Here is a 14,792-nt window from a genome sequence, read left to right as displayed (position 1 = left end):
TATCCTGAGGTACCACTGTATGTATTATTTACTTAAGTTTATATTTAGATATCCACCAGGCTTTTGTCTTTGTTACACACGTAATAATTATTGATACCCTAAATTCTGATCGTAATGTTTGTCCTGTCTATTGTCTAGCTTGGGTCACCAAACTATGGCCTGGGGGCCAGATTTGGCCTGCGATATCAGTTCATTCGGCCTGCCACCGCACTGTGCCACAAATGAGCTAAAATATAATTATTTATATAGAAATATCATTGATTATAGATGAACTTACTATGTAGAAAAATATTAAAATAAATGTACGTAAAAATGCCAAAATTGATCCAGTCTGATTTTTTTGCATTTGACAGTAATATAATTTTTAGGAAAATTGGTGAAATTAAAAATTTGATGACTATTTGCAAGTTTGGATATCAGCACTTTTTGTGTAAGTACCTGCAATGAAGTTTCTAAGAAAAGCGATTATAAGTTTTGCTGTAGAGATCGTGTTTGTGTATTGGTAAATAAATATGTTGGGGTTTTCTTTATTTTTTTTCTATTTAGTATATTATATTGAATAAAATGGTTGTGTGGCTCATGCTCATCATTCTCTCAGTTATCTGACTCTCTGTGAAAAAAGTTTGGTGGTCCCTGGTCTAGCTGAACAATTACTTTTTCATATCATACCTGTAAATTAAAGATTAGTGATTTTCTTTCCTTAACTTTGCACCCCTTAATGCTATATCTCAATGTTCAGTTTTAAGTTAATTATTTTTTAATGTTTACATAAATTTCAGTATTGTTTCTGCTCCACAGTCCTGGAGTTTGCCAGTGATATAATTTAATGAACTCTTCTCCAGCTTTTCTACAAAAACATCTTAATTTGTTTACCTATAATCTTATGAAAATCAGTCTGATACTTAACACATCTAAAACTACCTCCTTGATTTATATTCTATTTTAGAATACTTTCTTCTATACAAACAGCTTTCCTTTAAGCTGATAGCTTTTGCCATAGAACCTGTACTAATGAAGTCAATGTCAAGAGAAGCAAATCTTTCATAACTTTAAGAAAACTGTAGCTGTTCTTGCTATACTACCTTTAACAGCTTAAGATTTTGTGGACCTTTACTTCTTAAAAAAATTGCAAACATGAATTTCAGTACAGCTGGTTGATTTTAATGTATGTAATCTTTTACCCATTTTTAATGTAATTTTGTGCTATGAAAATCTTGTTGTGCAAGCATTTCAAAGCAGATTCAATGTAAATAACAAGCTAACACTACACATGAGAGTTAGTGATGCATGATCAGTAAGTAAATCGGCCAACATTAGCTCAAGATATTCCAAACTTGTGTTAATACTTGAGTTCTCTAAGTACAGTACCTAGTACTAGAGATTACAGCTAGCATTATATATATAAAATAACAAACATCATAATATATTTTAATACATAACAAGTATAAATGATAGCCATTTATTTTAGTATTGTAGGGGGAGAGGTTCTTGAGTGATGGACTTAGAAGATAGATAGATTTTTTTGTTATTTCAAATGGGTGTTCTAAAGATCATTTACTTTCAACTGTACCATTAAATTTGATCTTAAATCTATCCATGTCGGCTTATTACTTTTGTATCTAATTTTTTTTTATTGTATTATTGTTAAACTGTTATTAAATTCAGTTTAATATATATGTTAATATTAATATGTATCTCTAAATTGTTACATTTTTTAGAAAGTCGTGTGTTCAGATTTTCTGGTTTTTGTGGTTTTATTCTGAAGTTTTTTCTTAACATCTGAAAATGGTACATTTGTATGTGTGCATGTCCTTTCTCTCATACAGCATATATTTCACTTTATTAATATTCAGGTATAGCAAAATATTTATACTATAATGAACAAAATTTTTATGATTTTGTGTTGTATTTAAGTGTTTTGATTGGATGACTATGGGAGATTAAATGGCAGCTAGATCTTTTTTGTACTGTTTTGTGCTTCACTGTCAAATAGGGTGGGAGTTTTGTCTCCTGTGACTGCTGGCATGACAGATTCTCAACTTTTTTTTTTTTTTTTTTTGTTATAGAAACAATTTGGGACCTTTCTTCTGCTTTTAGGTTTGCAGATCTATCAAAATAAATATGTTTGTCAGCATTGTAAATTTATTCTAACGTGTAGTTGTGCTGTTGTGATAAATGAAATATAAACATCCAAACTCAATAGTTGTATATTAAAGCCAAGTGATTGTTGAATTACCAGGTGTATAAGCTTAAATCTGCTGTTTGCTAATAGATGGCGTAAGCAAGCGTATTAAGCTACCATGACGATGCCATATTTTTTTGATGATTTTGACATCTCAACATTAATCAGTGCACATCATCAGCAATTTCATACAACAACGTATATTTTTCCTTTGGTAATTATGTCTACTTTTGTGCCAGAAAAAGAGCATATGCGGCAGGCTTTGCTTTTCTGCTTCAATTTGAAGAAATCGGTTGCCAAAGCACATTGAATGCTTGTGGAGGCTTATTGTGACAGTGCTTTATCAGAAACTATGTGCAGAGATTGATTTCGTCAGTTCAAAGACGGAAATTTTGACCTGAGTGACAAGAAGTGTGAGAATCGGCCCAGGAAGGTTGAGGACTGTCAACTGCAGGCTCTTTTGGATGAGGACGATACCCAATTGCAAAACATGCTTGCCAAGCAATTGGGTGTTACTCAACCAGCCATTTCCATGCATCTGTGTGCCATGGGAAAGATTCAGAAGATTGGAAAATGGATGTCGCATGAATTGAATGATAGGCAGATGGAGCGACACCAAAACACATGTGAAATCTTACTTGCCAGACAAAAAAGAAAGTAGTTTCTGCATCGGATTGTAACTGCTGATGAGAAATGGATATATTTCGAGAATCCTAAATGCAAGAAATCGTGGGTTGATATAGGCAAACCATCAACATCTTCCCCAAGACCAGATCGCTTTGGATGGAAGACAATGCTGTGCATTTGGTGGGATCAGCAGGGTATTGTCTACTATGAGCTGCTGAAACCTGGTAAAACTGTCAATGCCCACTGCTACCACCACCAACTGATCAAATTGCACTGTGCTCTGCATGAAAAAAGGCCGGATTATCAGCAAAGACACGACAAGCTGATTTTCCTCCACAACAATGTACCATCTCATGTGTCAACATTGGTCCAAAACTACTTGGAGACACTCAACTGGGAGGTGCTACCCCATCCCGCTTATTCACCAGACCTGGCCCCATCCAACTATCACCTGTTTTCATCGATGGGCCACGTGCTCTCTGAGCGGCACTTCGATTCTTATGAAGACGTCCGAAAACGGCTTGAGTGGTTTGCCATGAAAGAGAAGGAATTTTTTTGGCATGTTATCCAAACATTGCCCGAGAGATGGAAAAAATGAGTCGCTACTGAGGGAAAGTACTTTGAATAAATTTGTTTTTGCTTTCTAAGATAAAAACGTGTTTTTCTGACTAAAAAACAGCGGATTTAAGCTTATACATTTGGTATATCAGACTTTATTACTATTATTAAATGTTAAGTAATTTGGCAATTTAATAATTACAATTATTAAATTTAGCAAGAGATGGCACTTATCACCTGCCTCTAGTGCCAAATTACTTAGCATTTAATTAGTAGTAGTAATACATAGCCTAATATAATTCAGCAATTCTTTAGTCATAAATTAATAATGTGGAGTTGGTATTGCAATATCTGTGAAGTCATTTTGAAGTTTGTGTGAGGATTGTTATTAATTCCAGGCCAAACAGTTTGTCTTTTTTCACTTTCTCATATCAGCTTTAAATTCTTCTTTAAACCAATAGAACACACAAGTGTAAAATGAAGCAGAGATTTATTTAATAACAAAAATACAGTATGTAGTAGTAAAGAACTAACCTGTGTATAATGAACATTCTGGATTCCCAGTGTTTTCAGATGGATTTCTTTACATGCTGGAAAACCTTATCAAGGCTTTTCCTACTTGTAGCACACAACTTAAAAGTTATTGAAGGCTTCCATTTTTTAGCTTCCAAAACCTTTTTCTTGAAAGGTCTACTTAATGCTTAATGTTCTTTTTCCAATCAACAATATTGTTGATGCCAAATTGTCTTGATATACCATAATTGTTTGTTTCAACATGGCACAAGATCCTTCACATTTGAAATTGACATTAAAACTTTACATTGCATGTACTGTATAAAACACTATTGTATTTACCTAATTGTAGTTTTGTAGTCTTTTTTTCATCTTTGTTTTAGTTGTCATATTGGATAACTACAATTTCCACTTCCTCTTGGTGTTGACTTAAGTGGACTTGACTCACATGAGTCTGAATAAGTCATCATAGGTATAACTAGACACTGCAAGTTAAGTAGTCAGTTTTCTTCTGATCCCAGCTGACTTACATAGGCATTAATGTTAAAAAACTTTGGTTTACTCGACACTATTTAACTCATCACCACTTCATAAATAAACATACTTTTTCTGTCCCGTACTCATTTAGATGTCTAAGTCGACGCCCCTCCTGAAAAAATGAGTTCACCCCATACAGCTTAACATTACAGCATAATCCGATTTTGCATCTTCTCATCTTTCATTCATGCATTATTTGCAACAAGTATTTCACATTTCTGTTAGAAATGAATATCCAAAACCTAACAATGCTTACGCTGAAGGAGAAATATGAACTTGTATCTTAATTTGAAAGTAATAAAATTTTGCAAGCCGAATTTGCATAACAAGAAAACCATCCAAGAACAAACATTGGTGGGAATTCTGAAGAAAAAAGCGGAAATTAAGAAACTTTTTTTCAGGTCTTTGTTGCAGCTGTCTCGAAAATGCCAGAGAAAGTCGCCATACAAAGATGTTGAAGATGCTCTAATTTATTGGCTAAAGCAAATTTGTTCATCGAATCTTCCTAGGAGTATAATAACCAAAATGCATATTCTGTTCAATTAAAGCCTATTTTTTTTTACATCATTCCTCCGTTTTACTGTATAAGTCGGTTACAGCAAATTTATGCTCACATAGAAGACATCAATACAACCAGGAAAAGCAGCTTTTTAAATCAAATATAAATAGAAATTATTTTAGTTAAAGAACTTTTCTGCAAATAATTTTACTTGTAGCTTTGCAATGCTGAAATTATGGCTATTCATTTATAAGCTTTACTTGTTATACATAACATCATGCATATCTTATAACTGAGTTTCTAGTAAAATAAAATCAAAGTGCAAACATGTTGAAAATGTATTGAAATATTTGCAGATTTTCTTCTCATTGTGTTTTAATTTTGTTCAGTATATGAATAAAAGTTTTGTTTTGATAAGCAGTGTCACATACAACTTGTATCTTGTGCTTTGAGTATGTTTTAAAAATCCCTGACATAATGAGAACAGATATTACAATTTTATATTGCTCAAACCTATTGACAGTATCTTGTCTTCTGACTATATCCATTTTTACTTTGTTTTTCTTTTATATTTCTTTATTTTATTGTAATGTAATTTAACAACTACATTACAATAAAGAAATGGTGTATATTTATATATACACTAGCTGCAAGGAGCCGCTTCGCTGGGTTTTTATTTGTGGGCAAAAAGTAACGGTAGTGAAGATTAAGATAATTACATTATAGCCAATCTTACCCGTTTTCACATAATGCAAGAATTAGGTCCCCCATTTCCAGACTAATTAGAGACCTGGTCCCGATTCTATTTCTGAACGTCTCCTGTTCACGTCCAGTCAAACGAACTATTTTCAATGTTTCTGGAATGTTTACAATCGTTCTATAATCGAACCAATATTTGAATTTTATGTTCGAATTTAATTTGAATATTGTTTGAATTTAATTCGAACAAATTTGAACATAACATTCAAAATACAAAACCACTTTCAACCACTTTCAGCTTCATATTTCCTGCACCCTTATAGCTATTGAGACGCAACCCCATAGTGCACGAATGGAGACTTGGGGATACTACCACATACAAACACCATTCACGTGCAATGTGTAGTTTTGGCGGAAAAGTGAAATATAGGGACACACACGTCCATTTATATATATACATATACATTTTAAAAAAATAGATGTAATGTCTGTTTTTTTTCTCAAACCAGTAATTTGCTCTACACCAAAAAAGTCTCTTGTTTAAGACTAATGAAAGTAACTACTGTTATACAGCCACTTTCCTCAGTTTATGAAACATAACGTCAATGAGCCATGACTAGGACTCATGCATGTTTTATTTATGATGCATTTTACATTGTAAAATTGTTGCTCTGACTCAAAAATAAGAAACCTAGTACTGACCTAGCAGTTTTAGCAATAATGTATTATTATTAATTAAGTTATATTTAATTATTAGAATTGCTTGAGATATATGTAAAAAATTCTTAATCTAAATATTTGTCAATATTAGGTGAGAGTTTATTTCCTGAAGATGGGTCCAAATTGGAGATAGCTGTTGAGGATTGTAGTGGCAATGAGCAAGAATTACCTGTGGCAATGAATGGCACTGCCAATGTTGATTTGCCCTTGGACCTTCTGTCTCTTTCTCAGGATCAGGTTGAATCTGACACCCCTAATATTCAACAAACAGGTATAGTATTATAGTATGTTAAATATTTTAATTATATAAATTTGTATTTCTTTTATTGGAAAAGGATTTTTTATATTTACATTTGTTAAATATTTCTGACAATTTTAAATTAATACGGGAATAACCAGAAAATATTGGCTTATATCACACTGGTTCTTTTTTTTACGTTGTGACTCCTCTTTTCAATGTCTTGTCATCTTGAGAGAGATGTTTGAAATAAAAATTTAAGAGAATTTTTTGCAATTATACAGTTGCTTATACTACTACAAATAATACTACTACTAAAAAGACAAGAACAGAATAGCAGTAAGCTTGTTATGTCAGATGGTTGTTTAAATATATAACATTAGATTGGCCAGTTAAAAATAGCCAAATTCCAAATTGGCTAGACAAAATGTAAAGTGAGAAATTTATAGCACATTCATCAGACATTGGCTGATTTGTTTAGACAATGAGCAAAAGTTGCGAATTTACAAATTTTTCTTGTTTTGATTTTAATAGCTCTTTGGAAATAGAATAACACTAACATTGTCATAGTGAAAACTATTTGTAATGAAGTTGTTACAACATTCATAAATATTCAGTTGTTTGAATGGATCAACTAAATGATCATGTTATTGCCTTTATTAACTTGTTAATCCTTTCATGAGACTTGTACAAAAATTAAGGCTCATTTAATAATACACTTAATGTAACTTGATACTGAATCAATTGAAGATTTAAAATTTATTAAATTTTGAAATAGGTATCTATTATTTTAATTTATATTTAAATCAATTGAATTGTGTGTTTTTTCCCCTCCCTTTTTGATAATACATTTATATATGAAATTGATAAGTAAAATGTAAATGGTGAAAGTATATTTGGATATTTCAAAATTTGCCAGAAGTATGACCTGTTCAATAATTATTTTCAGTTTTAGAATGAATCAATTTGAACATAAATACAGTCGACCCCGTATAAGATCATTGATTATTCCATTTTATATGAATTCCATGTTGTACAAGTCACTTAAATTTTACAAATACGTGAGCTGTTCACAGCCCGGTACACGTATTTGTAAAATCTAAGTGACTCGTACAACATGGAATTCATATAAAATGGAATAATCAATGATCTTATACGGGGGTCGACTGTATTACCACACATAGAGAAAATCACTCATTTAATTCTAAATATGGTTTGGCAATCTAGTAATAAGTTAAGAACAGTAGTAATTTTGCCTTGTGAATAAATTGAGTTTTTAATGCTAAATTTAAAATTTTGTTTTAATTTAAATAATTTCATTTAGATGATATCCACTCTTCTGACGGGACCATTCCCCTTCCTCAGCTAAGAAGTCTGTTACAACAACAATTAGAGTATTATTTTTCCAGGTAAGATTTTTACCACTTGTAATACATCATTTGAATAGAAGTATTTTAGTCTCTGAAGTGAGCTAGTGTGTGTGGTAAAAAATTTATTAATCAAATATTGTTATTTTTAAACATTTGATTATACACGAGGGTGCAAAAGTAAGTATACAGTTGAGAATCTGAGAAATATAAATGTTTGGTGTTTATTATTATCTTTTATTAGTTCGTATTCCTTATTTGTGATTTAATTTGTATATAAAAATGTTTTTCTTCCTATTTTCACTTTTGCACCTCCCAGTATGTGTATATATCTAAAAAACGATCAGTAAGATTTGTTAGCATTTTAAATTTATTTTTAAATTATGTAATTACAAAAATAGCAGTTATTTGATATGGCACTCAAATTGTAAGTCTGCTTAAATTCTATTACTCCTTTGATAATAATTTTAGTACAGTAAATAATTAAGCAGACTTATTTGCATAATATATAGCAGTTTGGTGGCTATATACGTTTAATATAGCAGTTTGGTGGACTATATACAGTGGTGCCTCGTATAACGTACGCCTCGAATAACGGACGCTGCGAATAACGGACTTTCTGTTTGACCGTTATGTGACTCGAGCAACGGACCTGCTGCGAACAACGGACTTTCCGTTCGGCAGTTACGTGAGACGAACAATGGACTTTCTTCGAACAAGTGCGAATGATGTTTCCACTCTTTTGCCGTTGCCAATGACAATCTGCTATTTTTAGGATATATTAGTATTATTAGAATGTATTATTAGTATATCTGAAGTAGAAATGTAATGTAATATATGTTGATGATTTAAATAAACATTAAATGTAATGTAATACAGTATATGTTGACGATTCAAATAAACGAAATGTAATTGTGTAGATGCCGAGGTGGCGGGACGAAAAGAGGTTGTAAAAAACAAACGGAGCGAGAGTAGCTCGTAGAAGTGTTTAGTGATCTTAATTAATAAAGAATTATTCGTATCATATAATCTGGCAAGTTAAGTCATTTATAATGCATCATGGCTTCTAAAAAAACAGAAAGGTGATTTCAATTGAAACAAAGCAAGAAATCATCAGGAGTGAAAGTTGACAAAAACTTTCTTGTCGAATGGGGAGAGGTTCAGGAGTTTACCAACACTCATTATCCAAACAGAGCTGAGGCCAACAGGATCAATGATCTCTACGATGACACCTTTGTCCGTCATTTCCGACAGGTGTTAAAGAAGAAAGAGAAACAGACCACCTTGGTCATGTTTTTCAAGAAGCCAGCGGGCAAAAAACAAAGGATGGAACAAGAGAAGTTGACCCTGCAAGTTCCGGTAGCCTCTCCTGAATCTGACTCCGAAAAAAAAACAATAAAAAAAGACCCGCTGCAATGTGTAAAAAGTCTGTATCTGTACGAATGTGTAAAGAAAGTGTTCTTCCACCTCCTCCTCACATCTGACTACCCGGCATAATTGGTGTCTGCTCCATTTTCATTTTTTATGGTACAGTACGGTTATTTTATGCTGCGGAACGAATTATATGTTTTAACATGTATTTCTATGGGAAAATGCGTTTCGTATAACGGACGTTTCACTTAACGGACGTGCACCTGGAACGGATTAAGTACGTTGTACGATTTTATTAATTTTATTGCAGAGGTATATCCTGAAATAAAAGGTTGTCTTTATAAGTGAAAATTAACAGATGTAACTATACTACTTGCAAGTATAAAAGCTGTGGCACGATGTATTGTTTGAGAATTTTCCATTTTCTGTATCTTTAATGAATATCCATAATTTCTGCAACAAACCAATGCTTGGAAAATTGAATGTATGTACTGTACGTGTGTGCTTGGCAAGTGACAAATAATTTAGCCAAAGGAAAATATTTAACATTTGGCAAATGTGTGAACATGCTTTACATACATCTTTGTCTAATAATTTTTATTATTATTATTATTATATCTTATCAAAGATCAACAATCTCAATTGAAAATGGATTTTATAAGAAAAATATTAAATAAGTAAATCAGTAATAATTTAAATAAGTTTTGTGATAATTTTTTTATTTAATTTTGTGAGCTGTATTAGCTATAATTTAAATTTATTTTATATTTAACAGAGAAAACTTGGCCACTGATACCTATTTAGTTTCTCAGATGGATAGTGATCAGTATGTACCAATTGGCACTGTTGCCAACTTCAACCAAATTAAAGGCCTTACAAAAGACATTAATTTAATAGTTGAGGTTCTAAGAGGTAAGATTTTTATTAATATAAGTTAATATTAATATTGCAGTTATTCACTCATGATTATCTCAACTATATTGATAATTTCTTTTTATAAAAGTTTTTGTCACAGTATTGCATTTCAGAAATCTGTTTATAAATAATAGAAAAATTATAAATAGAAAACTTACGTTGAAGTTATGGAAATCATTTTGAAAGTTTCTTATTAACTATAATTTAGTGTTTTGGAAATACATTTGCAATAATGCTGTTTTCTAGTAGTGTTTTTAAGATGTAAAGTAATGCAACTTTAATATCTTGTTTTCTTTATTATTGTGTGTATAAATAGCAAAATTCAGAATTTTATTTTTACAATAGAGCATTAACACTTGCATCTGGAATGCTTTGAAATTCAATGCTTCCTTACAATAAAATTTTCTTGTGAATGTTGGGATATGACAGTGTTGGTTGCAACTTAGTGCTGATCTTTTGACTGAACCTGTTCTGGATATCTCTATTATTTACAGGTATACCTCGAGTTACGTCGTTCTCAATTATACGTAGTTTGTCAAAAAATACATGGAAAAATAAAAATCAAGTTTAAGTCATTTTCTGCACCACTCGATCTTGATAAATTTAATATAAATTAGTTTATTTTCTACTGTCGCAAGATAATTTTAATAACTGTATTTGTTATTTAGCCTTACAAAATCATCTTATATTATAATATCTTAGAACAAACCACATTCACAAATAGATTCTGCGATATACTGTAAACATTGCCAAATTGTAGACATGTACATTTACAAGTATGCACTGTATGTACATGAATTTGTAAATTTAGATCACTTTTTTCTGTACTATATTAAAAATTAAAATTTATTTGTTTGTAAGATTAAAATAGATTCTTATTAACAATATGTTATAAAAAATGCATTTATAAATAAAATATAGAACTGGGAATGGTTATTTGTGGTTTAGCCTAGTGACAAGTAAATTCGACCTTAAGTTGCCTCTCCTGGAACCAATTACCAATGTAAAGCGAGGTATACCTGTATTTTTTTTGTGCGCACGCACGTATTAGACTGTTTTTTTTTTTTCCCCTCTCTCTCTGTTTTGTGGTATTAGTCAGAATTCCTCCAGGTTTGATGTATGTTAAGGATTTTGTTTTTTTAATCTATTCAGTTGTTTATTAACTGAGCAGATGTGTAAATTATTCCAGATTTTTCATAATTATTTCCCCCTTTTTTTAACCCATCATTACAGAATTTTGGATGCTTTCAAAATTATTATGGAAAATTGAGCACAATTCCTTAACAGAAACATGCCATCTTATTTTGTACTATGCCCTAACACAAGAATGCATAAGAATGATGCTTCTATTGGATTCTTGGGTGTTCCATTGGATTCTTGGGCTGGAAGCAATGTGGATTGCCTTTCTTGTGGCTGGCAGGTATAAACAAAGTCAATGAAAAGTAGGATACAGGTGGTATATGCCCAGGATGCCAAAATTGTTAACATGGGCAAATTAATAAATTCATAGAAAACTATTGTATATGAGTATGAAAAATTATATGGAGAAACCTCCATTAACAGACACCTCTACTTAACCCTAGATAACTAATCATTCGTCCACATGACGCATCACCGCTCAAAAGTTAAATTCAGAAACTTTCCAACACTTCCTGCCGATCATTCTTTTTATACCTTAATAATTTGAATAAACAGTGTAGTGAGTACTATGTAACTTTGTTGCAAAGTCATGTACATTATGATGGCTGCAGATGTAAACAGTTGTATGTGATAAATGCCATTCCCTATTTGGGAAAAGGTACTGATTCTCAGAAACAAATATTGGCTACATTTTTTGTAAAGGAAATAACATCTATTTTACATGGAACAAACTGTAACATTACTATGGATAACAGGTTCACATCTGTATTTTTGGCAGATGAACTATTGAAGTCACCTTATAATTTGACCTTAGTTGGCACTCTTAGAAGTAACGAAAGAGAAATTCCTGAAAAATTAAAAAATTCTAAATCACGTGCTGTTGGTACTTCAATATTTTGTTATGACAACAATAAGACATTAGTTTCGTATGAAGCCAAGTCAAATAAAATTGCTTGTTTTGTCGACTATTTATGATCAACTTAACATAGATGAAAATACAGGAAAATCACAAATAATACATTTTTATAATAGTACAAAGGGTGCAGTAGACACAGTAGATCAAATGTGTTCAAATATGAGTCAAAACCAAAAGGTGGCCACTATGCGTGTTTTATAATATGCTAAACCTATTGGCAATGAACAGCTATGCTATCTATGTCTCTAATAATGTTAGAAACAAAAAAAACCGATGTCCCGGTGGGATCTCTTTTATGAAGATGGGAGACAAATTCATGGAGCCCTGGCTACAACAGCAGTTACAGACAGTGCATTTGAGGCGTGATATCAGAACCATAATACAGGATATTCTAGGTGATGTACCCAGTGTACAAGTCTTATTCATTCTGCTTTGAATCCGTGTAAAATATACTATTTATGTCTATCGAAAGCTCGATGAATGATAAAACACTGTTGCATGAAATGCAAAAATGCATTTTGCGGTCCCCATAATGTTAACATATGTAGCAACTGCGTGTAATCTTATTTTCCTAAATATTTTGTCCTTATTTAGTTCCTATTTATCCATACTATTGTGCCATGTAACAAGTTCCTATTGTAAACAATTTTGTTGATATTAATGTTTTTTAATGTGTAATCCGCTTGACAAATGTGTAGTTATAATGTAACTGAAAATTAAGTTTAGTTATCTATGGTTAATTAATGGACATTTTTACAATCCCTCATACCTTTCAAATAGGTTGTGTATAATATTTACCTCTGAATAAAGGATGCCATCGTCCATAACCTACCTTATGAAAACAGTTTTGTCTTCAATATAATTGTGTACAAAATATTTTAGAACTTATTCTTTGTTTTAGTTTTAATACTTTTTTATAGTACAAATTCTGACTTTAGGCATTGAATAAAGACTGGTTTAAAATAGGAATAGGAGAGGAGGCAGGTTGTAAAAAGCTGAACAATACTCTCTTATCTGTTAGAGATGACTAAACTGGTGAAGTTGTCAACCCCATTTATTGTCATAGATATTAACATTATTAAACTTTGTCTTATGTTTGGAATTAAGCTTATGGTACTGAGAAAGTATAAACTTTCTGAAGTTACTTATTCATTCGACAAGGCCCATAGTACAGTAGTAATGAAAAAGAATTTTAAGGTTATGACAGCAGTGTTTGTGGTATAAGTTCAAAGGTCATGTTACGAAGGCAATTTTCTAACCACATTAAAGTGTAGGAAGATATTCAATTTTCTGATTTATGATCTTAACAGGTTTATGGTGGCTTAAGTGTAATTTATAATAAATCATTTATTTAAAGCAAAAATGTGAGAAAATCTAGGTCTGAAACTTTTTGTAAAAAATTGATGAGTAAAGTTTATAACAAAAACCATTTTCTGTTCTTGAGCCATCAAGACTTTCATTTTTGAAGGAAGTTTCTGAGGAGAGATACTGATATCAACTCAACAAGGAAGTTCCTTGTTTCTCTCCTTGGTTGACCCAAATGGTCCCTGGTAAATGGACAAAAAATTAAATAAGGCCCACCACAACAGAAAGAGTGTGGAAATCTAATTGAAGAAGACTGTCATAGGGACACTTTCTTCCCTGGTTGTTTTCAGCTACCCTGCTGTCTAAAGTCAACCTTAGACACTTAAAGAAGATAAGAAAGATTGCCATTGAAAGGAACTTTTAAAGAAATATAAGTGGTATAAATTTTTAAATACAGGTGACCCCCGTATAACACGGCACTTCTATAGCACGGATTCACTCTAACACGGTTCGAGAATTGGTACCATCCCCCGTATAACACGGCACTTCTATAGCACGGATTCACTCTGACACGGTTCGAGAATTGGGTAAAACCCTCGTACAACAGGAAATGTAATAAATTTTTACATACTTAAGTAATAATAGTTCACGAAAATTATTATTTTCGTGAACTATTAGTACTTAAGTATGTAAATTTTCTCTTCTCGCCTTCTGTCGATACACGTGGTCCTTCTCGAAACTTGTTTCAATGTTGCCAGATCGCGACGCTTCTGCTTCTGATGTTGCCGAATGTTTTTCCCTTATTCCATACTTGCTTTATTCTTCATAAGTGCTTAGCACCATATAAGGAAATTTATAAAGACCTTTTAACTAGAAGCAAGCAATCTAAAATTACATACATTTTGCAAAAGGTAAAGCATGGATCTGAAGATAATGCAGAAAAATGCTCAGAGGATAAGGATAACTTGCCAAAAAGAAAACGCTCTCGGTTAATTAATAGTGTTTTTAGTGATGACGAAGAAAACATTGTTTAATTTATATTAATATGTATCACTTAAAAAAATTTAATGAAGATATTTATCTTAATTATGAAAATATACTAGCATTTTTTTTAATTTTTGGAACCTAACCCTCCTTTTCGTATTAGTTCTTTGTTTCGTATAACACGGATTCGCATAACACGGCAATTTTTTGGAACGTAACTA

At 31.8% G+C, this 14,792-nt stretch overlaps 1 protein-coding gene across 3 annotated transcripts in view; it reads left to right on the top strand.

Moving 5' to 3' along the window:
- The window catches only part of LOC111624882 (la-related protein 4-like), a 171,708-nt gene that overhangs the window by 113,057 nt on the left and 43,859 nt on the right, over window positions 1-14,792 (top strand). For all 3 annotated transcript variants that reach the window (XM_023367857.1, XM_023367856.1, XM_023367858.1), the window contains 3 exons: window positions 6,427-6,606; window positions 7,898-7,982; window positions 10,087-10,223. In XM_023367857.1, the coding sequence (XP_023223625.1) occupies window positions 6,427-6,606; window positions 7,898-7,982; window positions 10,087-10,223 (402 nt within the window). The remainder of the gene's footprint in view (window positions 1-6,426; window positions 6,607-7,897; window positions 7,983-10,086; window positions 10,224-14,792) is intronic.

Source organism: Centruroides sculpturatus, unplaced genomic scaffold, assembly GCF_000671375.1.
Source record: "Centruroides sculpturatus isolate CEXI.00-Female unplaced genomic scaffold, Cexi_2.0 scaffold476, whole genome shotgun sequence".
NCBI lineage: Eukaryota > Metazoa > Arthropoda > Arachnida > Scorpiones > Buthidae > Centruroides > Centruroides sculpturatus.
Note: the sequence above shows the minus strand (reverse complement) of the source record. Positions and strands in the feature narration are given on the sequence as shown.